At 40.6% G+C, this 26009-nt stretch overlaps 3 protein-coding genes across 4 annotated transcripts; 2 read left to right on the forward strand and 1 right to left on the reverse strand.

Annotated features, from left to right (window-relative positions):
* Positions 1–245: 245 nt before the first annotated feature.
* LOC110016498 (B- and T-lymphocyte attenuator-like) lies at positions 246–7769 on the reverse strand. The gene is made up of 7 exons (XM_020709342.2): positions 7328–7769; positions 3885–4016; positions 3487–3807; positions 3354–3407; positions 3167–3280; positions 3049–3080; positions 246–2976 (listed from the first exon to the last, which is right to left on the reverse strand). Exons 1-7 carry the CDS (start codon positions 7401–7403, stop codon positions 2674–2676), a joined length of 1032 nt encoding a protein of 343 aa, XP_020565001.1. The 5' UTR covers positions 7404–7769; the 3' UTR covers positions 246–2673.
* Positions 7770–8478: 709 nt separating this feature from the next.
* Positions 8479–15537, forward strand: LOC101158751 (splicing factor U2AF 35 kDa subunit). 2 transcript variants are annotated; one of them, XM_004066620.4, is made up of 8 exons: positions 8479–8606; positions 10328–10415; positions 10827–10893; positions 11969–12018; positions 12330–12428; positions 12500–12633; positions 15082–15174; positions 15246–15537. In XM_004066620.4, exons 1-8 carry the CDS (start codon positions 8563–8565, stop codon positions 15355–15357), a joined length of 687 nt encoding a protein of 228 aa, XP_004066668.1. In that variant the 5' UTR covers positions 8479–8562; the 3' UTR covers positions 15358–15537. The 2 variants fall into 2 exon arrangements, with proteins under 2 accessions (XP_004066668.1, XP_011483916.1); XM_011485614.3 differs by having other exon boundaries at positions 10827–10890.
* A 1107-nt stretch (positions 15538–16644) lies between these two features.
* Positions 16645–25284, forward strand: LOC101158999 (cystathionine beta-synthase). The gene is made up of 15 exons (XM_004066621.3): positions 16645–16770; positions 19882–20167; positions 20240–20346; positions 20455–20589; positions 20666–20745; positions 21422–21626; positions 21701–21792; positions 21867–21992; positions 22074–22158; positions 22231–22336; positions 22410–22487; positions 22565–22699; positions 22771–22879; positions 23084–23168; positions 24720–25284. Exons 2-15 carry the CDS (start codon positions 19890–19892, stop codon positions 24848–24850), a joined length of 1752 nt encoding a protein of 583 aa, XP_004066669.1. The 5' UTR covers positions 16645–16770; positions 19882–19889; the 3' UTR covers positions 24851–25284.
* The last annotated feature ends 725 nt before the right edge of the window (positions 25285–26009 follow it).

Genomic DNA, 26009 nt, shown 5'->3' on the forward strand with positions numbered 1-26009 from the left:
ACATCTTTATTTCCTCTCAGCATCCGCATCAGCATCGCTGCTGCCTCCAGAAAGGCTGCAGGACTTCAGGTCAGGCTCTGGAGAAGCCAGAAAAAATCAGGTACTCAAGGCGTTTGGCGTGCGGTTTACTTCACTTCCTGTTTTTGACGGGGTGGAGTCTGAGGTTTATGAAAGAAGATCATCCTGTGTGTGAACAGAAACCCCTCAGTGAAGATGCATTTTATTTAGCTGCTGCAACAACGAACTCTGGGAATAGTTTATTTTCAAGGCGTCGCTTCTGCTTCCACATTTTCAAACTTGGTTTCACTTCAAGGAACACAAGAGGCAGTTTAATTTAAAAAGAAAAATCAACTTTAGATGCTTGATTGCACAGAATGGTAAATGGCGTATACTTATATAAAATGACTAATCACACGTTCCCTATTCATCTATTTATCAGATAAGGTTGTAAAAAATAAAGAAGTTCTGCGTATTCTAGTCAGAGATGTGCAAAAGCATGAAATCACAGAAGGAAAATTAATCATCACCAGTTTCCAAAGTTAAAAAAAAAAAGCTTCATATAAGCTTAATATTCACATTTTTAAGCCTGATTTCACAGTTTTTCCACGTCTGGGTGTGAAAGTCTGAACCTTGTCTGGAAACACGGAGTTCTGCAGGGTCCTGTCCGCGCCCCGCTGAGTTCAGGGGTTGTCGTTTTTCTGCAGGTGACTCATGCAGGAAAATGTAAGTGATGCTGGAACCGTCAGCACGGTTTCACTTCAAAAAAAAACACAAACCGAAATGTCTCGATTCCTGTTTGTGAGAGTGAAGGGTAAAATACCAAAATATTAAGAAATGACTCAAATATTGGTCATATTCCCACGCACCAGTGTGGGATTTACAGTAACATTTATCTTTACAGGTACCTTAGCAGGAGATTTGCATAAACCTGAAATTCTTCTGACTTCCCCAGATATGAGAAATATTTTCTTAAAGATCCAGAGATGTGTGATGACATTTTATACTTTCTCCCATGAATGACATTTGAATCCCCTTTGGAGCTTCTATTCAGTTTCTTCTGATTTATGAATAAATCCTGACAGATTTGAGAAACATATGACTAAATATTTCTCACTTTTGTGGCACAAATCTGAGTCTCAAAGGCCAGAATTTTAATTTAAAGCATTTGGAGCAGAAATCTTGTCTGAAAAAGGGAATTATGTTGGCAATTTGTAATGTTTGATGCTAAAAAAGGGCCTGGAAGGCAGTTTTGCGACTTAAAGGGAACAAAAATATGAATCAAGTGCAACATAAATACTGGGAAATTCTAGTCCAAAGATTGTGATCCTTTAGTGGTAAAACTTTATGTGTTTCCTAACATTTATCTTCTCAGATCACTGAGACAGAATCTTTTTTGTTGCTGCGTGTTCAGTAGTTTGTTCTAAAAACACGTTGTAGTCTTTCAGGATGGGTTCACACCAGGACCGCCTGTCCTCAGCTGGTTCTGGCTCTAGTTCTGTTAGGGCAGGTGTGAGAGCTCACCTGAACTCTGATACACACCAAACTAGCCAATTAGGATGTCTGAAATTCAGGATTTTGCTCGGATGCAAGTGAACCCTGGTGTGGCTCGACTGCAGTGCGGCTGTAACCGGACCATAAAAGAGGAACTCACTTAAGCTGCTGTTCAAGAGAAATAAGAAGAGCTAATGTTATGTTTTGGTTTTTTGGTTCTGGGTTTCTCCTGTAGGCCCCACCCCCCTAATTTCTTTGGGAGTTGCTCCCAGCTGCCTGAAATTGTCCCATTTGTGCTCCTTTTTTAAAGCGGTTCTGTTCTATGTTGGACTGTCTTTTGTATTTGGCCTATGTGCTTTGGTTCTCTGTTATTAAATCTTTCAAATGTCTTCCAGCTCCTGGGTTAATCTCCACCAGCGACCCGTAACAGTTAAGAGATAAAATGTTGAAATAAGCGTTGTTGGCGAGCATTAGGACAACAGCATTGGGATCACAAGGATCCTGAGGAGCAGAAAGATTGTGAGGATCAGGTAATGAAGATAAAAAGGATCACAAGGAGTGTGAGGATCAAAGAGATCATCAGGGTCTATGATTGTGAGAATTATCAGGCTCAAAGGGGGTACTGAGGTTTATGAGAATTTTCAGGATCTTGTGGGGATCTTGAGGGTCATAAGGGTCAGGGGGTTTTAAAAGACTTGGAGGATCTTGCATTTATTGTTTCTTCATCTTCTTCAACATTTTTCCTCTTGTTTCCTGTTATTTGTGCTCGACTTTGTCCAGAAACATTGGTCCACCTTCAGAAGTGTAATGTGAAACCGAACCAAAGAAAGGTGTGGAAATTGTTTTTCATTCTTGCCCCAGTCAAACAAGTTGGTCAGACTCTGTTATAAAAACACCCGTTTGCCGACATGACGTGTTAACCACAACAGCAACATCTCAGCCTCAAGCCAAAGAATTATCATCAAATTTTTGGGTTTTTAAAAAAATGTCTGTGGTTTACTTTGTATCTGATGGTGGGTTAGCTTCAACTAGAAATGAACTTCCTGTGAGCTAATTTTGATCTCGTTTGAGGTGACGCACAGGACGTGTTGATCAGAAAAACGCTGCCTCCTCGTCCGTCGGCAGCGTTCAGATTTTCGGTATCCCTGCTGTGAGACGGTCCTCCAGAACAATCCCAGCTCCTCATTTCACTCGGATAGCGGCGTATTCCGACGGCGGCTCTTCTGTCCTCGCTGTGCGACCTCCAGGCCTCTGCTGCAGGTTGAGAGTCACATAAAGAACACCAGAGGTGTTGTCTTCTGTGTCCACACCCCTTTGTCTGTTCCTGTCCTGACTCATGGGGGGATGAAGCTGCTGGTTGTTTCCTGACGGGGTTGACTCCCCTGGCCGCCTCTTTGTCAACCTTCGACCCGGCGGCACAACGGGGCTTCCTCTCGCCGAGAGCTGGAGGTGTCCGGATAGTTCCACCATTGGGACGGATGCGTACTGTAAGAATTTAAAAATGTTAAACAGAGATAATAGAAGAAGATCGCAAGGTTTGAGTGTTTGTTGTCTCACCTGGTTTTCAGGTTGAGTCTCCTTTGGTTTGACTGCAGCAACAAGAACAGGAACGTTAACAAAAACTAACGAAGCTATCGCTTTTGCTATTAACAAGCAAAAGACAGAAATGTCTCACCTCTACAGCCCCTCATGGAGACGATGGATATGATTATGACCATGACGACAAACAGAACAATCCCAGGAACAAAGTACAGATAAGTCCAGAATTTTTCAGCATCTTTATTAGGTGCTGAAAAAAAGATGAAAGAAGAAAAGTTAAAAAAATCCAAAAAGATAAAATCTGTTTCAAGATTCACTGATACCTTCAGTTGTGTGATTTGCAGTTTTTGTTGTGATGGTTTTGGTTTCATTTTGACCTGTAAAAAATGAGAGTTTAGCCTCAGCAGCTCAAAGACTGAATGACAAGAACATCTATGAACTTCTGGTCAGACTCACCATAGAGTTGAACTGTAATGCTATGTCCAATGGTGCCTTTCAGTGCACATCGATACAGACCTGAATTATTTCTATGGATCCTTTCAAAAACCAAAAAGGAGGTTCCCTCCAACTTTTTAGTTTGTTCCCAGACTATTTTCATTCCTCTGCTGCTGCTGGTGTTGATCTGAATCTGAGGTTCATCAACTTTATACCAAACAACTGTTGGTGGTGTTTGGCTGCAGAAAACAACAGGACATCTAATCCTGAGTTCTTCTCCTTGGACAACGTCATGTTTTGTGTTACGTTGAACTCTAACTTCATCAGAACAACCATCTTCACCTACAGAAAGAAGCAGACAAACATTGATATGCATTTACTTGTGTTCAGAATTAAAACTATTTGGGCCTCCTCTTCACCTGACTGGGTGGATGGGTGCCCCCCCTCACTCTTGCTGTGTTGGTCCTTTCGCCAGGGGTGCCCCTGGTCCGGTGGTCTTGTGCCCCCTCTCTCCTGGTCTGGCTGGTTGGGCTGGGAAGGATCTGGTCTCCCTGATAAACACAGAGTTCACTTGAACAGCATGCATGCATCTCCAAGGTTGCACTGCTCCGTCTGCTTCATCCCTCCTCCTAACCCACAGTGTAGTGATGGAAAGAAGTCTCCCGCTTTTCTTAGTGTCAGAATTTCCCTTTTGGATGTAACATTTGTCCACCAGATCTGGCATAAATGTTATGAAAATCATAATCGTTCAAATTAGCAGCTTGTATCCCCTTACTTTCTCCCCATCTCTCTTTTTTCTGTCTTTTTCACACTCTCTCCCCTGTGCAAAAAGAAAACACATATTAAAAACATAAAATGTATTAAAAAAAATAAATTAAAAAAAGTAATAGCAACAAGTATACTCCTTGGCAATCAGAAGATGCATAACTCCTTACGTGGAGGGAAAACGTTTTAGTCAGATTGTTCCATAGAAAAAGTTGAGTTTGGTCCGTTCTCTTCATCATAGAAACACGTTAACTCTGAGAGTGCAGAGAATAGGTGACTGTACCTCCAAACATTTACAAATTCAGTCCTCACAGACCTGTTTCTTCTCCTTAAAGAAGCTCTTCTCTCCTCCACTGGTTACCTGTATTAATGTCACCTGTTCAAACTGGTTATCTGTGTAAAAGACACCAGTCTTCACCCTTAAGCAGTCTGATTGAAACCTCTTCACCGTGACTTAGACCAAAGAGCTGTCAAAGGACACCAGGGACAAACTTTTAGACCAGAACCAGACTAAAATGAGCTACAATAAGAACTGTTGGAGCAATTTTTAGACAATAGCAGAAAACTTTCAATCTTCCTCCACCTGGAGCTCCATGAAGATTTCACAGCGTGAGGACACCGGTCAGAGCAACACGGGGGAACTGGTCTATGACCTGAGGAAAGCTGAGACCACAGTGACAGAGGTTACTATGGTAACAGACTGTGTTGTCATGGATTCATATCCTGCAGAGCTCCAAAGGTTTCCCTGCTTCAAGCAGTGTGTGTCTGGACTTCTCCAAAGACTATCTGGATGATCCAGAGGAGGATTCGGAGAAGGTCATGAGGTCAGTGGGACCAAAATGGAACTCTGTGATATAAACGCCACTCTTCAAGTTTGGAGGAGGAAAAACACTGAAGAACAGCAAACCCACTGTGAAGCATGAGGACAGGATAACTGATCCGTACGAAGGAAAGGATGAGTGGATCCATGTGTGGAGAGATTCTGGACAAAAATCTCCTTTCATTAGTGAGTGCATGGAGGATGAGACGTGTTCTAGATTTTTAGGGGGTTCTAGCTGGTCCCTGAACCTCAATCCAATAGAGAATCTGTGAATGGAGTCCAACGTCACAAAACATCACAGCTGTGGAGAAGATCTGCATGGCGGAATGGACCAGAACAGCAATTACTGTCTGAAAACCTGCTGAAGATCTACAGGAAACCTTTGACCAACCAGGGTTACATTAAAAAGTACTGAGGTGAACCTTTGTTGTATTTGAAATCATTTTTAAACTATTTAAAAATCAAACAATATGATTTCTCTGATTATTTTTTACGTTCTGTCTCCGACAGTTGAAGTGATTCTTTGATGAACCTGACAGAACAAACTCAGAGTTTTCATTTGCAGAATCTGTGACTGACAAATACTTTTATCTCTCCGCTGCGGTTAGTTAATGACACATTTAATGACACTAAGATCAAACAAACAAACAAAACAAGAAGAACTCATTAAACAGTGAGAAAATTCTTATTGTCATCCTTAGTTTAGGGGACACTGCATGCAAATGATTGAGATTGAGGAACTCCAACCAAACGTCCTGAAGGTTTGTTTCAGAAGCTGAGTTCGTCTTTCCCCTACATCTGTACATCAGCCATCTGTATCTATCAAAGTCTGTGTTTCCATGGCAACCAGCTTCAATCCTCTGAAAATCTCAAACAAAAGGAGAAACATTTTCTCATTTTTGGAATTTGAAACCGCAACAATTTAAAAAGAAATTATTAAAATCTTTTATTGCAATCATATAAAGCAATTTGCCGGAACTGAATATATGCAGTTTAACTTCCACCTCCTAAAACCATCATTACAGATGTGTAAAAATATCAGAACATATAGAATTTCACTTTTGTAGGGATTTTGAAAAGCAGTGACTAAAAAATTGGACATATTTTAACACATTTAATGTTGTCGTTAAGGTTTGTGATTTAAAAAAAATACATTTTTATCAGAAAAAATACTTTTATAGGTCATTAAAAATACTTAAATATATTCAGTCATAAAAAAATATCATCATTTTAACATTAACATTACATCTGTTGACACAGTATTTATTGCTCAATCCCATTTTTTGTATATTTAAGTGTAAAAAAAGGAAACGGCTTAAGAAACTGACTGCCGGACGTCGTAGTTAACTTTGATTTTATTAAGATATTTTACATTTTATCTAATCCGATTCTATCAGGTTCCCTTTTTGCAGAGCATCCTAGAACATGTCTGAATTTATTTGACTCCAAATCCTAAAAACTAAACAACAAACATCACTGCAGCACAAACAAGAACATTTATTGTTGCTGTCACTCATAAGAGCAAGGTGAAAACTTTCTAATAAGATGCAAAAAGGTTCTTTCCTGAAAGTTTCCTGTAGGGTGACTGATAAAGAGACTCTGGTGGGGTCTTCCAACTTTTTAAAACCGTTTAAAACGTTTCAGGTCCTAATTTTTATACCTCAAACATGCGTACAAATCTTTTTGAAGGTTTTTTCGCAGTCAAATTCACAACCAATTCAAGGATTTTGAGACTATTTTGCTTTTAAAAACAGTTTTTTTTAGTTAAATTTATATTAGTATTTGAGAACATATTGTTCTTGATTAATTTTACACAGCGTTTTAGGAAAATAATGTCTTTTAAGGATAAAAATTACGTTGAAATTTTTGAAGGAAATGTTTGCTTTTTGATTGGAGGATGTGTTTTTTATAAATATAATTGTTTCCATGCAGTGCCTCCCACACACATGACAGAAAACACTGAGACTGTGAAAAATAGTACCTGCAGAAACCACATTTGTTGAATTTGACAGGTTTGGTGACGTTTTGAAAGCTGCCCTTGTTTCAGAAAGACTCCCGATCGCAATCTACCCCTCTGAAACACTCAAAAGTGTGATTTAGTAGGTGGTTTTGCTCAAAAACGAGAAAAAATGTATATTTCTTTGAGTTTCCAACTTCATCTAGATCTGAGGTTTTACATTTTCTGAAAATTTTTTGGGCTAAACTATAATTTAACGAGGCTGAGAGTCTACAAATCAATGGAAGCAATCACTTCACAAAACAGTGAGTGACACTTACCATCAGCTTTCAGGGGCAGAAGAAGCCCTGCCAGAATAAAGCCCCCCAGGACGGTCAGCCAGGGATCAGGCCTCATGGTTCAAACGTCCAGTCCTAACCAGCTTCAGTGAGAAATGCTCCATCAAACACGTTTTAGGTTAAACGGCACAGAAATAGCTAACCAGAAGTGGCTGCTTCCTCTTTCAGGTGTGAGCTCATGTAACAGAACATCACTACCCCCTTGAAAGTGGAGGGAGGGGGCGACAGCAGTACAGGTGAGCAGGTGGGTGGTCGTCTCTTACACTAATTTTCCAGATTCAGAACTCAGTGTCTCCAATCAGGGGGGGGGGGTCCCCCATGATCCAGCAGTGGCAGACATCTTACGCTGCTCTTAAATCCTCCATCACTTCTTGGCAGGGTCTGTGGTTCTTTGAAATGACTTCCTCTCCTCTCGTGCTTTCATCTTCATCGCCTGCAACTCCTGCAGAGCTGAGCGGCTTCATGCAAAGCACTGTGGTTTCTGCCGTGGAGGACATGCACTTATCTGATGAGAAGATGAAAAGGCCGTACCCTTACAAACGGCTTCCATTACCATCCCTTCCTATGCGGTTGCCTCATTACCTGTCAAGGAAATGGCTTCATTCATCTTTTTTTAGACATCTTTTTTGGCCCCTTTTTTCTTTAGATTGAAACATAAAGATGCTCTACTTTTTGCATCTGTTTAAATAGTTTAAATGTCTTGAATTGACTCATTTGTTCCTCGATGAGTCAAAATTGTCACAATAAAGTGATAAATTTAGCAACAGCTGATAAATACTTACATCATTGAGTTAGTTAATAGTATCCATTTGGTATCTGGCTTTTTGGACATTATAAACATGTTTAAAAAAACAATTTTTCTAGTATTTGTACCCTAAAATTAAATCCTAAACAAACTTCTTTAAAATATACTTTTATTTTGAAATCTTTTTGTGTTTTTCTTTTAAAGTTTTGACTAAAATATTTTTTATTTCAATTTTTTTAAATAAGACTAATTTTATCGTTAAAAATATTAAGAGCATTTAAAGTACGGATAACTATTAATATTTATTAATGTGCATATATTTCTACATTTTATATTTTCTGAAACAACAGCGCCACTGTGTGGTTTTGTCAGTGACTGCAAGGCGGGAGAAGACCGTCACTGCGCATGCGCTCTGCGAAAACTTTCAACTTTACGTTTTGACGTCATTGAAAGCGTCCACGACTGGGCGAAAATGGCGGAGTATCTGGCGTCCATTTTCGGCACAGAGAAAGACAAGTAAGTTTTATTCCACATTTTTCTCTTTTAGCGCCTAAACTCCGAACCGTATTATAGTTTTTCTTGCAGCGGGCGTTTTTGTATCATTGCTGGAGGCTTTTTTTCTTTCGCCCCGGCTCTTTTTAACGCCCCCAGCGAGGGTGCGTTAGCAAAAGGAAGCTAACAGGCAGCTAACACACATTGAATGAAACTCGTGAAGTATATTTCGGGCGTACACGAAGATGCCGTTTGTGGCCCACTCATGCCTACAAAGTTAAACAGGCCTTCAAAAAACATATTTATACTTGATGTGTGCTAGCTTGTAATTTAAGCAGATATTTGTGGACAAACATGGGTCGAGAAACATGCAGCTGATAATGCTGTTAGCATTGTGTGCTAGCTAAAAGCGCTGTTAGCATCGACGCGTTTTTGCACAAGCGGAGTGTTTTGTTCCGTTCCGCCGGTGGGGAGCAGCAATATCCTTCATTTTCCGCCAACAAGACTACTAACTTGAGCGGTGAACTAGCGGTTGTTTAGCTAACTCGACTACCAAATTAACCATCCGACGTAAGAACTAGTTTTTTGTTAATTGATTAGACGTAATAAAACCACAGACAGAGGTCTCTTATTTGGTTAAATTGTTTTTTTTTACGTCATTGTTATTTAATTAAAATTTAATTAAGGGCAGCTAGTTGTTCTGAGTCATACATCGATTCGATATAGAAGTTATTTTTTGTTTTTTCCTAAAGATTTTTTTAATGAAATGCAATGTTTTTTCCTAAATAGATAAAAAGAAATAACAAAATCCCTTTTAATAAAAAAAGGTTATATTTCTTGTGACATTCTGTTTTAATAACTTTATAATGACTAAATGATTACTTACAAACATCTTCAAACTCACTTTAGATGACTCAATAGATGCTTGATTATACAGTATTTAGCTGATTATTTAGATAAATATGCCAATATTAATGGAGTTTTTGCTGCAGAAAGACTTTTAATTTTAAGAAATGTTTGTTTTAGGTTTAGGAAAAGATTGGGCTCCTTTTTTTTTTTGGATGTTTTCCAGACAACTTCTGATTTAAATATATATAAGCTGATCCCCCAAACTAATCAGTTTTAAAGGGGTTTACTAATACTTTTTAAAATCAGAATAAACTACAGTTTGATTATAAATCTTTTATTTTCCTAAATTTTTATTCCCAAACCAATTTTGTTAGGCTTCAGAATTACTTTTCACATAAATACTGTGCACAGTTTTTTGTAGATATTTTTTTCTCCACCTACTTTTCTTTGTGATTTATGAACACTGTTACCCCACTACAGAGTTTTAATGAAGCCATTATACCCCATGGACTGAGTTACAGCTGCTTTCTTGTCGAAACAAGAACAAAAACAGCCATTAAAGAAACAGTTTTAGTGTTTAAATCTTGTGATATTAGGTGAGAGGTGAATTATTTATCTGCTGTATATATTTCTATCCTAAAAACCTACCCACCCATCAACTACTTAAGAAGCTAACTGACTAATAAAATGATCTAAACAAGAGTTTAAAGTGACTGTTTTATTTACCAGCAGCTGATTAGCCAAGAAATGCAGAAAATGTTTCTTTTGAAGCTAAACTAAGTCAGTCATTATGCTGAAGCACTTTGTGAAAGTCCTGATTGTTGTTAAATATGTCATAAATTATCATCCTAGTGTAACAAATTCTTTCTCGCATTAAAAATGAAATTTCTTTTCAGGGTCAACTGCTCCTTCTATTTCAAAATTGGAGCTTGCAGACATGGAGATCGCTGCTCGAGATTGCATAACAAACCGACCTTTAGTCAGGTGAGAATTTCCTTCACACAAACAAACAAACCCGGCTGCAGATGGACGTTTCTCTCACCATAGGATCTTTTTCTGAAGCATTTATAGTACAGTTATGGTTCATGTGCAACGTAAACCAGTGGAAAAATCCGCACCAGCTGATCCTAGAATTAAGAAATCGCAGTGTTTAGGTGTGGAATGTTATTTCGATTTTCTAAGCTGAAGCAGACTCTGTCTTTTCCTGAACTTTTCCTGCTCTGGTGAAGTTCATTCCTCCAGTTTTCTATTTATCAACGTTTGAAAGCGTTCAAGGCCTCAGCGTTCTCTGCATGCTTAATGAACAAACGCACGAGTTTAACAGTCCGGATGCAGCTGTAGAACGTCGTCTGATTATGTTCATGTTCTAAAAACTGTCTCTGGTTTCCTCTGCAGACCATCCTGATCCAGAACATCTACCGTAATCCTCAAAACAGCGCTCAAACGGCTGATGCTTCTCGTTGTAAGCCGAAGACTTGTCAGAGGGCTTCTCTGATTTCCTGCAAACCACTTTCCTTGTTTTTTAGCTTCTGTTTCATTATTATAGAACTTTCAAACTAAATATTCAGGTCTTGTTTACCGTTTTTAACCTGTTCTTGTGTCGTTTTTTTCTGGTGGAGAACATTTATGAAGAAAATTAGGCTTAAATAGCATTTCTGAGTGTTTCTTTATTCAAATCATTGTGAATCTGGGGAAGATGGTGATTGGAGAGAAAAAGTACTAAAACAAGTCAGATCTTCTACATTTGTTGCAAATCCAGGAATAAAATTCCTAGAGAGGCTTCAAGTGATCTCAATTTAGTGAAAAACACTTGTTTCAGTCTTTTGGAACATTTTCTCTTCTGTGTTGATCTTTGGAAAAGCTTTTGTTTATCCTCCACCTTCACCAGCACCACATGCCGTCAACACAGGTTCTCCTTTTCTCACAGCGGTTTTCTGTGAAATGATGATTTAAACTCACGCTTGGTGTCCAAAACAAACATTTTCCCATGTTTTTTTTTCTCTCTGCTCCCACTCCTCCGATCCTATTCTGATCTATTTTCAAATCGTTTCCAGCCGTCTTTTACTGATGATGCTGTTTTTAGCCACAATCTAAGAACCTGTGTCGTTTTCTAGGATATAGTTTCTGCAGAGCGGCAGGAGATCCATTCACCCTATTGAGTTGTGGAGTTCCCCCTGCTAGCTTACAGCCCCTCAAACGCCCAACCTCACATTAGCGGTGCAGCAAAATGGCGATCCGTATCAGATCTGTCCAGCCGTACAGTTTAGATCCAGATTCCAGCTCAGACGAGGAAAAACAAAGACGTTCATGGATCTATTTTCTATTTTTACGTCTGCTCCAGATTCACAGAAATGCCAATTTAAAGCTGACTTCTCTTTATTTAAATTCTCCATCTGAGTGGGTCTGTATCGAGTTTGTCATTTTCACTGCAGTCCTACATGCACATTTTCTGAATAGTCGTGATAGTGAAGCATGATTGTTGCTGTGTGTGCAGCGTCGCATCAACTGCTGTCCTCTGGTGTCGTTTCTCTTTGCAGGTGCCGTCAGCGATGTGGAAATGCAGGAACATTACGACGAGTTCTTTGAGGTGAGTGACCCGGGCGTCTTATCTGCCTTCAGAGGCCAAAACGCCGGCGCCTTTGAAACCTGTGATTACACCACAATAAGTGTGTGTGTGTTTGTGTTTGTGATGCCGTCTGTTCTGACCACGTTTGCTCGGGATTTTCTGTTTTTAGGTTGGAAATGTGAGGTTCAAATTTAAGATCCTTTCATTTTTGTCTGGGAAAAAAAAGTTCTGTCCAACTTTCACGCTCGACATCCCATAATTAACCATGTCACAGGGTATAACAAATGCTTTCTGCACAGGAAGTGACACTTTTTTGCTCGCTCTCCCCGCAGGAAGTCTTTACGGAGATGGAGGAGAAGTACGGAGAGGTGGAGGAGATGAACGTGTGCGATAACTTGGGCGACCACCTCGTCGGCAACGTCTACGTGAAGGTGGGTGGTCCGCTCGGATCCCCATTAGGGGGCGCCGCTACCGCTGAGTAACGTAACGTCCTGCTGTGCAGTTCCGCCGTGAGGAGGATGCGGAGAAGGCGGTCATGGACCTGAACAACCGCTGGTTCAACGGCCAGCCCATCCATGCAGAGCTGTCGCCCGTCACCGACTTCAGGGAAGCCTGCTGCCGTCAGTACGAAATGGGGTGAGTGTGACGTCCAGCCGCCAGCGTCAGGCATCAAACCCTGATTCTCTGAAGAATCTAGATCTATTTATCTGTAAATGTTCAATTAGATTTTAGTGTTGGTAAAACGCAGTGCTGCCCTCTAGTGGTAGATCTGTTTAAACTGTTTAAATCTCAGACAAAAAATCTTTAAGAATAAATAAAAGTGTATAAGTTTCATTAAAACTGGGAAATAAATATTTCAATCCATTTAAATGAGCCTTTTTGCTTGTGAATAACATGAAATGTACAAAAAAATCATGTCCGCTGTTATTGTCTATGCTTCCAGCCATTTAACACAAGCGCTTAAGTTGTATTTGAGTTTGTAATTATATTAACAGTAGGATGCAATAAAAAACATTTCTAAATGGTAAAGTCAAGATTTTCTGTTAAAGTTAGTTTATTGTTTTCTTTTTTGAATTTCCCTCATGTCGTTTAGTAGCTGAAACACCTTTTTAACTCAAATAAACAGGGTTTTTGTTAGGAATTAAACTTTTTTTATAGGTCAAAATTTAACATTAGTTGAATTAAATGTTTCCTAACGCAATTGTATGTATTTATTTGCATAAATGTCACGTCTATCGTATTCCCAGATCCCTGATTGGGTTGTACCAATCAGGTTGTTTTGTGCCGACGCTTCTGTAAAAAAGGAAAAAAAGAACAAATATAATAAAGATCCAGGTTTTCCTAGGTTTTTATCATATTAACCCTTGTTTCTTTTTTAAAACTAAAAATAAACACCTCTAGGAAGTTGCTTTAAAAACAGATCATAAGTTATGATAGAAAGTTTGTTAATTCTTCTAAACTGTTGAACATTTTTGATCAAATGTGATTCATTTCTCCATTAAAATTCCAAAAAACACATCTTTCTTTTTAAATCACAGTTGTTGCATAAACATGAAGACTCGCTCAGATCAATGAAACGTTTTAGTAGTTTTGGTTGTTTTTCAGACATTATTGATTTTTATTTTAAATTACTTTTTCCCACTTTGTCCCTTAGCAACCGTCTCACTGTTGTTTATCTGTTTAATTCTCATTTTAAAGAATCAAATGTCCAATTTTGTTTCTTTAAATGCCTTTGGCTATGTTTGTGTTAAGATAAACATAAAAAACACACTTTCTTGTCAGTTTTATACGCTTATTAAAAGTTATTGATCCCAAAAGTCTACATTTGTGAACTGTTTTTGGTTCGCCTCCTGCTCCAACTGGTGCCGCCTTCTGCTGCACTTAAAGGGAAAAAATAAGATGCGTTGATACGATATGCAGACTTCTGCTAAAGCATTGATCTGTAATAAAAAAACTTAAAATTATAAAGTGCTGATTATAATAATGAGAATAAAAGAAATATCACGGCCCTGATCAGGATACATCATCTCAAACAATGTGATCGATGTCCCACCACATGATTTGATCCAGACATTCCTGATAACCGGGAACTCAAGACCCTCTCCGATAAAAATGGTGTTTTTGCCGTTTTTGACATGTTCTTGTAGCTTTTTTTATCATAATGGAGGATATATATATATAAAGGAATTTAAGATCAAAGCTGCGTTTTCTAAGTATTTCTTTATTCAAATCGCTTAGATCAGAAGCAAATCAAAACATTTGAAAAAGCTCGGACTTATGTAGCAGGTACTGCCGTGGGCGGAACAAAGTCTTGTTTTTTACGCTGAGCTACGCTTGCAGACAAATAGATGCACATACGATTTCATTTTCTGAGCTGGATAGCTCCGATGTTGCTCGGCGTTTTTATTGTTTTGCTAACATTAGCATGGGCTTGTGAGGCACCTGTCGCTAGCGGAAAAGAGTGTAAACAAAGGCATGCTGGGAAATTAGCTTGGCTAACCTTTCTCACAAACAGCCGAAAATCTATTTTCTGATGAACTCCTGCCGATGTGCTGAAAATATGTCTTAAAAACAACAGTTTAAAAAAAAAGAAGCTGCATAATCATAATGAAAAGGAACGATTTTACAATAGAAAAATATATAGTTGGAGAATATAAATGATTATAAAAATGATAAATCTTCATTAGTATAAACATGCAGGTGCTGTCAAACTCATAAATCTACTGTTTAAATGGATTTGATTCATACATTTTTATGTAAATACAGGTGATTTGTGACCCTCTGTGGTGTTTCAGTGCAGGGAACCTCACCTGTACGGTTTTTCACCTTAAACCTGATCTAAAGCTTGCAGACCTCTAACCTGTTAAAGCATGCAGAGTCAGATCATGTTTACATTCAGAGTTTAGGTGAAACGTTTGTTGAATGTGGAGCCGCTCTTCCAAAGCTGAGGGTGTGCAGACGCATCATGAACGTGTGTCCTCGTCTGTCACCAAACCTGCTGTTTTTCCACTTTGTTACATCAGAAAAAGATAAAAACTGGGTTCTCTGGCCAAATTAACCCCTTCCTGCTTCGTTTCCTCCCAGAGAGTGCACCCGTGGGGGCTTCTGCAACTTCATGCATCTGAAACCCATATCCAGGGAACTTCGGAGGGAGCTGTACGGCCGCCGCAGGAAAAGGTGCCGCCGCGCTGCAGACGCCGCCGCCGCCCCCGATCCAGAGGATAACCGCTGTCCTTTTTTCCCGCCAGGCACCGCTCTCGCTCACGCTCCCGCGAACGGCGCTCCCGTTCCAGGGATCGACGACGAGGGGACCGCGAGAGGAGGAGGTCGAGGGACCGAGAACGCTCTGGAAGGTTCTAGGAGAAAACCGGATAGATCCACCAACACCCCCACCCCACCCCTCCTCCCCCCCAACACGGCAGTGACAACAAAATTTTCATTTGTTTTTCTTGGTGAATTGTTGGAAGTGTTTGTTTCTTTTATTCCCTTTTTTAAGACGAGCTTGTGTCGCTTTCTCAATAAAACAGATTTGCAACTCTGCACTGAGCATCAAAGTCATTTTACTGAAGCTGAAGGTAGTTCTGAGGAGGAGGTGACGACATTTAGGTCTAAAGTCCCACGCCGTCTTTTCATCTACACGCTTTTTCAAGCTGCTTTTTTTCATCTGCTCCTGATTCACATTGATTTGAATAAAGAAACACTCAGAAATTAAACCTTAAGCTTAAATTTCCTCGTGTGTCATCAATCAGAACAGAAACGTGTTAAAAATTAGTGTTACTTATTAATTAATTTTAATTTGAATGTGAACAATGATAAAATTTTATTTTTCTATCTTTTCTCTGTGATGTTTAGAGAAGCAACAAACTTTTCAGTTTAGATTATTTGAACTTGACTAAACTGAGACAAATTAATCCATAAAATTAAACTACTAATTTTTGTAGTTTAGTACTAGTTTAGTTTAGTACTAACTACTAAACTAAAATCTCCAAAAATAAAAATACATGGGAAAATTGATGCTTTTTGGAGAAAGAAAGGGTTTTCTTCATTTTTAGAAATACCATTATGTGTTAATCCTAATTTGGAATAGTATTTTCAAGCAATTAAAGACAAGAATTATAGATCTATACTTAGATATAGTATGATTAGTCAATTGTAAAACTAAAATAAAAAATTACCCTAAATAAAAAATAAGATACATTTCCATATATAAACATCCCCAAAGACGTAAATGATTCCATTATAATAACGTCATTATCAACAGACATATTTAATACATGTCACAATAAATGCAGTTTTCCCAAAATTGATAGCTTGAAAAGAATAAATTTGGTTAATTAAACGGTAGAAAGTTTTATTTTGAAGGGGAGGACCGAAAGTCTTCATCTGTGTTGGACATAGACGCGTCTTTTTCAGAGACTGCTGCGTCATCATTATTCGCTCAGGTACCGGAAGGTCACATGCTACACGTGCACTCACGTCCGCGCGCTGCGTGTCCGGTCGGTAAAAGGTAAACAGCTGCACCCTCTCCTTTCCCCTACCCAAAAAAAACCCTATCTGGAGAAATCTCTGCTCTGATTGGTCAAGCGCTCCAAACAGACGCCCTCGCTGCAGCCAATCACGTGCCGCCTTTCCGTTCGTCCTCTCCGAGTGGCACACGTGGGTTGTACGAAAACCACTAGCTTTCCGAAGCTGCTCATTCCTCCGCGAGCGCTGTCCTCCGCGACCCCCGACCGAAAACTCCGTGAAGGTTTCTGGGTATTTTAGGATCTACAGGTGAGTAAATGCATAAAAAAAGGGAAAAGAAAAAAATATTAAGAAAAACGAAAAGAAACGTAACGTTTATTTCATTGTGGAATTAGTTCAATGAAAGCCGCTTCCACAGTGGAGCTGATGCAACACCTGAACGCGTCCAGGTTTTGGTTGGAATGACTGTCCGCTCATTAGATGCTCAAAAATATTTATTGCAAACGTTTTTTTTGTGTGTAAAAGTTTAGGTCTCATTCATAGTTTCCTCTGTCAATCATCCCCACATTTACTGTTATCTCAAATTTGTCAAGAGTTCATAAAAAACTGAAGTAACCACGTTCAAACGCAGTTTTTTCTCTCCTTAAAACGTTCATAAATTATCTTTTATAGTTATTCTATTATCTTTTTATGTTTTTACATAATTTATTTTGGTTAAAACGTTTTTATGTGCAAATATATGCAACAAATTCTGCTTGCGTTGGGCACCTTGGTGCGTTCAAGGACCGTTTGAAAGTCCTCCATCGTGCCTCTGAGCTGGAACATCTCCGTGTTTCTGGTGCCCGGATGCGAACATGCACGAGCTCTTTACAGCCAGCATTCCTGCTGCTGTTGACCAAACGTTTGCCATGCTTCACTGGACCTCCATCAAACCGCCTTTGAGTTGTTCTAAAACCAAGCTGGCACCTGGCATTCCATTTGTTTCTTTTCTAAATCCCTTTAAATTGGACATACCATTGAGGATTATGAATAATCTGATTGAATAAGAATAAAAAAAAAGAGATAATCTTTTTCAAATACTAGAAAGAATGTGCCTTTTGAATCTTGCTTGTTTTTCTTATGGGACTTAAATTAGCTGGTTTAAAGCGGATCCGCCCCCTTTTCCCTGCCCTGGCCCTGGGGGTCACGTTGCCTCGCTGACCCCTGAAAGGCCACTGCATGGCCCTTTTCCCACGTTCAAAGCGGTTGTCGGCGCTGTAACCCAAGGCGTCGGTGTGTAAATAGCATCCTATTTGGACAGGCAAGGGGAGGCGACGCCTTTCTGTGGACCCTTATGGACGGCAGCACATGGAGCGCCGGCCGCCGTGCGTCCTCGCCTGTTGCTTTAGCGTCTGCGGCGAGGCGTGTGAACATCAGTTCCACCGTGGATCCGCATTAGTGAAGCTCGTTGCATTCGGGAGCTGGATTCAGCCAATCAGTACAAAGTACACGCATTTGAAATGTGCAGCTTATCATTAAATCTACATACGTCAGCAAACAAACAACCGATTTCTCTGAATGAAATCAACTTATAAATCAAAACAAGAATATACGAGATTAATTTGCTAATAATTAATAAAAGTCCAGTAAAAAAGGGATTAATCAGTTTGATAGATCAAGAGCGATAAACTTTATCTCCAAATCCACGTAGATTAATAGTAACATAACAGACTGTTACATAACGTTTACAGCCTTCCTGGCGCTTTGCAGGTGAGTCATGAGAACTTCCTGTAAACAATCACCGTTGTTTGGCCGTAGACGGACCTGTGGATAAGTGACTCTACATCCACCGTTTGCATTTTCCCTGGAAGTCAAAAGTCTTTCAGAAACTCGGATCCGTCTCCTGGATCTGCTTTGTTCAGAGCCAGACTTTCCCTCGGGCTCACATGAAGCCCGTTACGCAACCAGAACTTTATTCGCCTGAAAACTTGTCAGCACACGATGACCCCAATGTGAGGAAGATTAAATGTGTGTGGGAGGACCAGACTTCTCTGGCAAGTGTATGTAGAAACTATGACTTTGCATTATTTCTCAACTCAGACATGACTCAGCATTATGAGGAAAGATGTTGACTTAAGTCGTGTTTTTTGTATTCTGTTCTGCAGGAGTTTTGTACGGTATTTTGTATAGTATTTTGAGGGAACGCAATAGTATCTTGTGGGAACGGAATAGTATTTCGTGCGAACGACATAATAATCTGTGGGAACAAGATATATTTTTATATCTTAATGTCAGGACACGGGCTCAGTAGTTTTGCGCCAAAAGGACCAGATGGTTTTTCCAATTCTTCTTTTCTACGGTGACTTTGAGCCAAAATGAATTTGGAGCAGAGCGAACCCCTACCCCCCCCCAAAAAAAAAGTTAAAATGGTGACAAACCATGTCTGCTGGAGCGGGAGAAACCATGAAAGACATGAATGGGGGGTCCAAAAAATAATGTCAAAATCCAATAACGAAACCAAAACACAATGGTCAGGGATATCCAAAGGAAGTTTTAATGTTATTATGGGATGGCCACTGGACCTACGGCTTGCAGGCCAATTATGCAAATTGGGAGATTTTCACATTTTCCTGTAATATGGAAAAAGAAAACTTTTGTTTGAGGAATCTTCGCGAAGTTTCAATTACACGCCGCCACTTTACAACCACAACAGAATTTTCATTGACCTTTGACCTTTGAGAAGATTAAAACTTCAATCTAACCCCTCCTAACTCATTCAGCATCATAGGGAAACTACTTGGGGGCAGGGGGTTGATTTTTAAAGTTTATAGATCTTGAAATAACCCTTATTGCTCACACATTCTTTACTGGAATATTGTGAAAATGTAATGCATGAATCGTTGGCTCAAGCTGAATGAAACGATATCACATATGATATGACTAAATTAGTAATGCGGGCGTGGTGAACAAAAAAACCCTTGTTGCTAAGGAAATCCAAAAGTTTACTTTTGCCAATTCTTCTAAAAATGACATCGACCTGTTCGTCACCACCAGACTACTAAAATATATAATGGTTGCTATGGAGATAAAACCATTAGAAAAGCTGCCATCTTGGAAAAGGTCTTTTTTTCCCCAAGGACTTATCACATGCAGTTCAGAACAGGGTGCGGGCCAACCTGAAGGGGGGGGGGAAAGGGGGCAGCAAGGGCGGGGCCGAGTTCCGCCCACAAGACATATAATACTTTAATGTTGTTTTTATCTTTTAAGTTATCAAGTGACTTTATTTACTCTTATTTAGTTTAGTAGACAGTCTTGACTGTTTTTAATTAAAAATGGTCAATTTCTACTTTTTTGTCATCATTTTTTTGTCTAAAAGCTTTCCACTGCAGGGCAGGTGCTGCTTACTCTCTGTTACGTAATGCGGGATCCTGTGTTTTGCAGGCTGAACCATGCCGTCAGTTCCCTCCACCAAAGAAAAGACCCCCTTGTGCCCGCACGCTGGCAAGCTGCTGGGCCACGCCAATGGGGAGGCCAAGCTCCGCGACGCCTCCTTTCAGCTGAATGTTGCCGAGAAGCTGAGCGACCCGGAGGAGTCCGGCAGGACCATTCAGATCAACACAAAGAACAGCGTCCCCGAGAGGAAATGGATCCGGCCCGACCTCCCCAGCCGCTGCAAATGGAGCCTGGGGGCCTCACAGGCCGACTCTCCTCATCTGCAAATTCCGAGGTTGGTCTGGAGTTTAGACTTTTCGTTTCAGAAGCTGCCTTAGCCTTTAACAAACCCCCCTTTCCCTGCCAGGGCCCCCACTCCAACCGTCCTTCCCAACATCCTGCACAGGATTGGTGACACCCCCATGGTGCGCATCAACAAGATCCCCAAAGCCTTTGGACTCAAGTGTGAACTATGTGAGTCACTCGGCACTGGTTAGGGCCGGTCTTGGGTGCTGTACCCCTGCGTCTCCCGTTTTGATATCCTCCGTCCACCTGAAACGTGTCCTTTGTCTGATTTTAAAGTGGCCAAGTGTGAGTTCTTCAACGCCGGCGGCAGCGTGAAGGACAGGATCAGTCTGCGTATGGTGGAGGACGCCGAGCGGGCCGGGATTCTCAAACCCGGAGACACCATCATCGAGCCCACGTCCGGAAACACCGGTGAGTCTGCAGACTCTTCCCAAAAAGAAGATCTCTCCTAAAGCTGTGAATTACAAGGTCTGGTCCACATCCTCAGGGATCGGGCTGGCTCTGGCTGCTGCCGTTAAGGGATACCGCTGCATCATAGTCATGCCGGAGAAGATGAGCATGGAGAAGGCGAGTTCCCTGCAACTCAGAAATCACAACAAGAGCTTTCTGGCTGTTTTACAACCCGTCCAGGCTGGTTTTTCTAGTTAGAATTCCCTGTTGACTTGAATTGAGACCATACGGGAAGACTAGCTTTGCAACGGTTAAAGCTGGAATTCCTTTTCATGTCAAGTCCTTAACACACTCCTTGAATTGCCCTTTGACCATTTGCGCAATTAACATAATTCCAGTGGATTCCGAAAGCCGAGAAAAGTAGTTTTGCGCTGATATGCAAGACTACTATAGAATCTGCTGGAGTTACGTCAATAGCTTGTCAGAGAGTTGCGGTAATTTGAAGAGCGCGTGTCATTTCCTGTCCGCCGGTGACAGCTCCGCTATTTAACGATAAGTTTACTGCAAAACTGCAGAACAGGGATCTATGAAGATCCTTCATCAAACCTTCAGCTACGGGATTTTTTTTTATGCAGACGATGATGGATTGTTTGAGAGGGAACATAAATCAAAGGATGGAGGTTTTCCAAAACATCCAAAAATGTTTTCCCCTCAGTGGAGTTTAAACAATCACATGAAACTCCCTAAAAGTGTCAAATTGTTTAAGTACATCAAGGGGAAAAAAGTACTTCACATAGAGTAGGTGCATTTAGCTGTAAATGTTACCAAGCTTAAGTCGTTGTGGTCCCTGCAGGTGGATGTCCTCCGAGCTCTTGGAGCTGAGATCGTCCGCACCCCTACCAGCGCTCGTTTCGATTCGCCAGAGTCTCATGTGGGCGTGGCCTGGCGCCTCAAGAACGAGATCCCCAATTCGCACATCCTGGATCAGTACCGCAACCCAAGCAACCCCCTGGCTCACTATGACTCTACCGCAGAGGAGATCCTGGAGCAGTGTGATGGTACGGCAGGCACCGACCACGCCCCCAAACTTCTGAGAACCTGTCACGGAGCTCTCCTGTGTTCCCCCTGACAGGTAAAGTGGACATGCTGGTGGCTGGCGCAGGTACCGGCGGCACCATCACAGGCATCGCTCGCAAGCTGAAGGAAAAATGCCCAAACGTCAAGGTGCACTGCTGTTTGAACCACAGGGACCTTTACTCTGAAGGCTTGTCATCTGATCTGCAGAACTTTGTGCACAGATTGTCGCTGTTGACCCTGAAGGCTCCATCTTGGCTGAGCCTGAACACTTGAACAAAACCGATAAGACCCAGTATGAGGTGGAGGGCATCGGCTATGATTTTATTCCTACCGTGCTCGACAGATCAGTGAGTCCAGAGCTGATTTTTTTAGGAGTTTCCTCTTTCTCCCTTCATGAAACCTTGTGGTATGATTCTTCTTACCTTCAGGTTGTTGATACTTGGTACAAATCTAACGACGAGGAGTCCTTCAACATGTCCCGGATGCTCATCAGAGAGGAAGGCCTGCTGTGCGGTGAGTTCAGGACCAATCGTCACAGTTGTCCCTCTTGAGCTCCGGTTAAAATTGGCATTCTCTTTATAACAGGAGGCAGCTCTGGGACCGCCATGGCCGCCGCCGTTGCGGTCGCCAAAGAGCTGAAGGAGGGCCAGCGCTGCGTGGTCATCCTGCCAGACTCCATCCGCAACTACATGTGAGAAGCTTTCCATTCCAGCCGATCCTCTTCATGCTGCAGGAGTTTGATCCGAGGTTTTTACCGGTTTCAGGTCTAAGTTCTTGAGCGACAAGTGGATGTTTGAGAAAGGTTTCCTGAGCGAGGAGGTTTTGATGGTGAAGAAGCCCTGGTACGTGTCACACGGGGATGGGAGCCGCCGGTTCTTTTCATTTTCCAAACAAGCCGTCACTCGTTTGTCCCTCCCAGGTGGTGGAACTTGAAGCTGCAGGGTTTGAACATGTCGGCCCCCTTAACCGTCCTGCCAACCGTCAGCTGCCAGAACACCATCAAAATCCTGAAGGAGAAGGGGTTCGACCAGGCGCCTGTAGTGGACGATGCGGGGTGAGGCCCTCCCTGCCAGAGCAAAGTTCCATGTGAGAGAAGGATGCACTGACTCCTCCCACCTGTTGCAGGTTAATCCTGGGCATGGTGACTCTTGGGAACATGTTGTCGTCCATCCTTGCAGGAAAGATCCGACTGTCCGACCCCGTCAGTAAAGTCCTCTACAAGCAGTTCCGACAGGTAAGAATGCTAATGCAGTCCGTCCTAATGTTGAAAACTTCCAGATCCTTTATGATTTGGTCAGACAGTGACCTCACTGCATCAAACCTGATCTTTCAGGCGTTTTAGGTGGTTAAAAAAAATCAATAAAACACATTTATTCCTTGAAATGTGTGTGAAAGACGAATGAAGGCCCCTTCTTTTTGTGTCTTTTTCCTGTTTCAGATTCGCCTGACTGACAACCTGGGAAAGCTTTCCCGAATCCTTGAGACCGACCACTTTGCTCTGGTGGTTCACGAACAGATTCAGTGTAAGTCTGCAGACACACCTGTACGCATCTGTTTACAAAGGCATGGACCTGTATGCGCCTTTATGGGTCAGTACACACCTGAACCCACCTGTTTGCACCTACACACTCGGGGTGTAGGTCGGTTCAGAATTTCATAGGTCTTGGTTCGATACATTTTTTGTATTTTTTTTGTACAAAAAAGGAAGAAAAAAATTACTTGCAGAAGGCATTTATTGGTTTTATATAACGATAATAAAATTAACCTATGTAAGTGATCTACTCACTAAAATAAGAAAAACTATTATTCCTCACCTCTTCAGCCAAGCATATCCACCCTAATTAATTTTATGATTCCATTGTTTTGTTTGTTTTTAACTAATATGTCTTTCTTTTAATTGTATTTGATTGTTTTCTATCTGTAAGGCGACCTTGGGTGTCTAGAAAGGTGCCATATAAATAAAATTCATTATTATTAGCTGTCAGGAACCAAACCATTTGTAAACTTAACACTGGCCTGAATTTTTCTTAACTTGCACTTTTTTTTCTTGTAAACCGTTTTTATTACTGTTTTCCGGCGAACTGAGCAGCACACCCTGAACGTGCGCTCACACACACACACTCTTGCGCTGCGCGCTGTCCCCCCCCTCCTTCCTAAACGCGCACGAGCGCAGACACCATTGAGCATCTCGGTTGAAACTCGCGGAACTTGCCGTACCGAAACGGTTCTGTCTAACTATGTTTACCATTACACCCCTACTATACACACCTGTATGCACTTCTACGTACCTGTTTGCACCTTATAGCACCTGTACACACCTGTATGCACCGCTACGTACCTGTTTGCACCTTATAGCACCTGTACACACCTGTATGCACTGCTACGTACCTTTTTGCACCTTATAGCACCTGTACACACCTGTATGCACCGCTACGTACCTGTTTGCACCTTATAGCACCTGTACACACCTGTATGCACCGCTACGTACCTGTTTGCACCTTATAGCACCTGTACACACCTGTATGCACTGCTACGTACCTTTTTGCACCTTATAGCACCTGTACACACCTGTATGCACCGCTACGTACCTGTTTGCACCTGCTTACACCTGTACCTATATACCTCTCTGCACGTTTACACACATGTATGTGCTTTTATGCAGCCATTTACACCTGTACATACCTGTTTACACATCTGTTGTATGTTACTTTATAAGCTTTCTATTTGCTTTTATTCTAGTGTCAGAAATCCAGCTACAGACATTTTACCCCCTCCATTTTACTTTAACATCCCTGGTGGAGTTTTTTATTATTATTTTTTTTTTTTGGTCAATCAACTGCCGTCATTACTAGAAAGCGCCAAATATGATCAGACAACTTAAATATTTTCTTTTTGGTGTCCGGTAAACATTTACAAACACCGCTTCTGTTTACAGTTTGTTCACATATACTATCTCAGTTTTGTTACACTTTCCCATAATTCCCTCCAAGTGGCCAGAGAGTGAAATCTGTTTTTCTTTGTGGTTTTTGAGGCCTAATTTTGACCTTTTTTTTTTTTTTTTTGTCATCCCTCAGATCTGACAGATGGATCCGCCGTCCTGAAGCAGATGGTGTTCGGCGTGGTGACCGCCGTGGACCTGCTCAACTTTGTCACGGGCCGAGAAAGGAGGGAGCGCTCCATATCGGAGTCCACAGATGAACTGTGATCAGCTGACTCAAACGCAGCGCTCAGCTGTACAATTTTCCTTAAAGATTTGTTGTTTTTTAGGGGTTAATTCCTTTTTTTCTAGCTTGCATTCTGTGGTTGAACAGACCGCATCGTGCCACAGTCGCCTTCTTTTACAGTTGCTTTTTTTGTTGTTGTGTAGGTGATTTCTTATTTGTTATTGGTAGAACAACAAAATCAGGTGTAAGCTTGTAATTTATGAGCAGCTTTTTGTTTCAGATTTAAGAAATGAGACTTTGAAGGTTGTTGCTGTATATAGACTTATCCTCTGTGTTTTTTCTGTTATAGTCTGAATCTCGAGATGGAACTGTGAAAGGTTTGGAGTATTTTATCCTAGCGATGGCTGGAAAAATATTTTGTACTTTTTTTTTCTTCTTGAATAAATGTAAACAATTAAAGAAACTTTTCTTGAAAGCAATGTATTTTTTCTATCTTCAAATATCTAATTGCATCCTAAGAGGATTGTGAGCATAAAAACATTTTTTTATAAAAAAAATGTATCCGGTTAAGTAAAATGAGTAAAACTTGCTATAAATATTAAAAGTAGGATAGTTAAAGAAAAATCTGAATTTTAAAAAATATTTCATATCTACAGTTAAATGTATTGCAGGAAACATGTTTTATTTCTGTTTTATTCATGACTTTTTGTGAATATATATTGAAACTTAAGGATATAGAAGTGTTTTTTATATCGGAGACAAAAACTACACAAAATTGTTATAATTTATTATATATGATAAAACTGATAAAATAAGTGAAAAAAGTGTAATAAAAATATCCTCTAATTAATGGTTTGGCAGTTATTCTAATAAGCTAACAATAGTTAAAAGTTACCACAATTTTTAGGGTGGAATCCCTCAGGGACCACTGCAAAGCCCGCAGATGAGATAAGTTTTTTTATTTTGTTGTTTTATGCTATTCAGAGGTTTTGTTGGTTTTTATTCTTTTTATTATGAATTAATTTTTGCAGTTGAATTATTTGATGATAAAAAGGTTTTTAACATATCTTTTAAATTAACTTATTTGAAAATATATATAAATTTACATACATTGTACATTTTAAATAAACCAATCCCCTTAATTATCAAGGAAGGAGCAGTACTAGTAAATATTTTGAAAGAAATTCCAGAAATTTATTA

This window comes from Oryzias latipes, chromosome 2 (assembly GCF_002234675.1).
Source record: "Oryzias latipes chromosome 2, ASM223467v1".
NCBI classification, from domain to species: Eukaryota; Metazoa; Chordata; class Actinopteri; order Beloniformes; family Adrianichthyidae; genus Oryzias; species Oryzias latipes.

Coding starts and splice junctions, on each gene's coding strand:
- LOC101158999 (XM_004066621.3), top strand. CDS start 19,890: ATGCCGTCAGTTCCCTCCACCAAAGAAAAGACCCCCTTGTGCCCGCAC. Junction 21,627..21,700: donor GATCCTGGAGCAGTGTGATG/GTACGGCAGGCA, acceptor TCCCCCTGACAG/GTAAAGTGGACATGCTGGTG. Junction 22,880..23,083: donor TCTACAAGCAGTTCCGACAG/GTAAGAATGCTA, acceptor TTCCTGTTTCAG/ATTCGCCTGACTGACAACCT.
- LOC101158751 (XM_004066620.4), top strand. CDS start 8,563: ATGGCGGAGTATCTGGCGTCCATTTTCGGCACAGAGAAAGACAA. Junction 12,429..12,499: donor TCGGCAACGTCTACGTGAAG/GTGGGTGGTCCG, acceptor CCTGCTGTGCAG/TTCCGCCGTGAGGAGGATGC. Junction 15,175..15,245: donor TACGGCCGCCGCAGGAAAAG/GTGCCGCCGCGC, acceptor TTTTCCCGCCAG/GCACCGCTCTCGCTCACGCT.
- LOC110016498 (XM_020709342.2), bottom strand. CDS start 7,403: ATGAGGCCTGATCCCTGGCTGACCGTCCTGGGGGGCTTTATTCTGGCA. Junction 3,281..3,353: donor TGCAAATCACACAACTGAAG/GTATCAGTGAAT, acceptor TCTTTTTTTCAG/CACCTAATAAAGATGCTGAA. Junction 3,081..3,166: donor CTCCATGAGGGGCTGTAGAG/GTGAGACATTTC, acceptor TTGTTGCTGCAG/TCAAACCAAAGGAGACTCAA.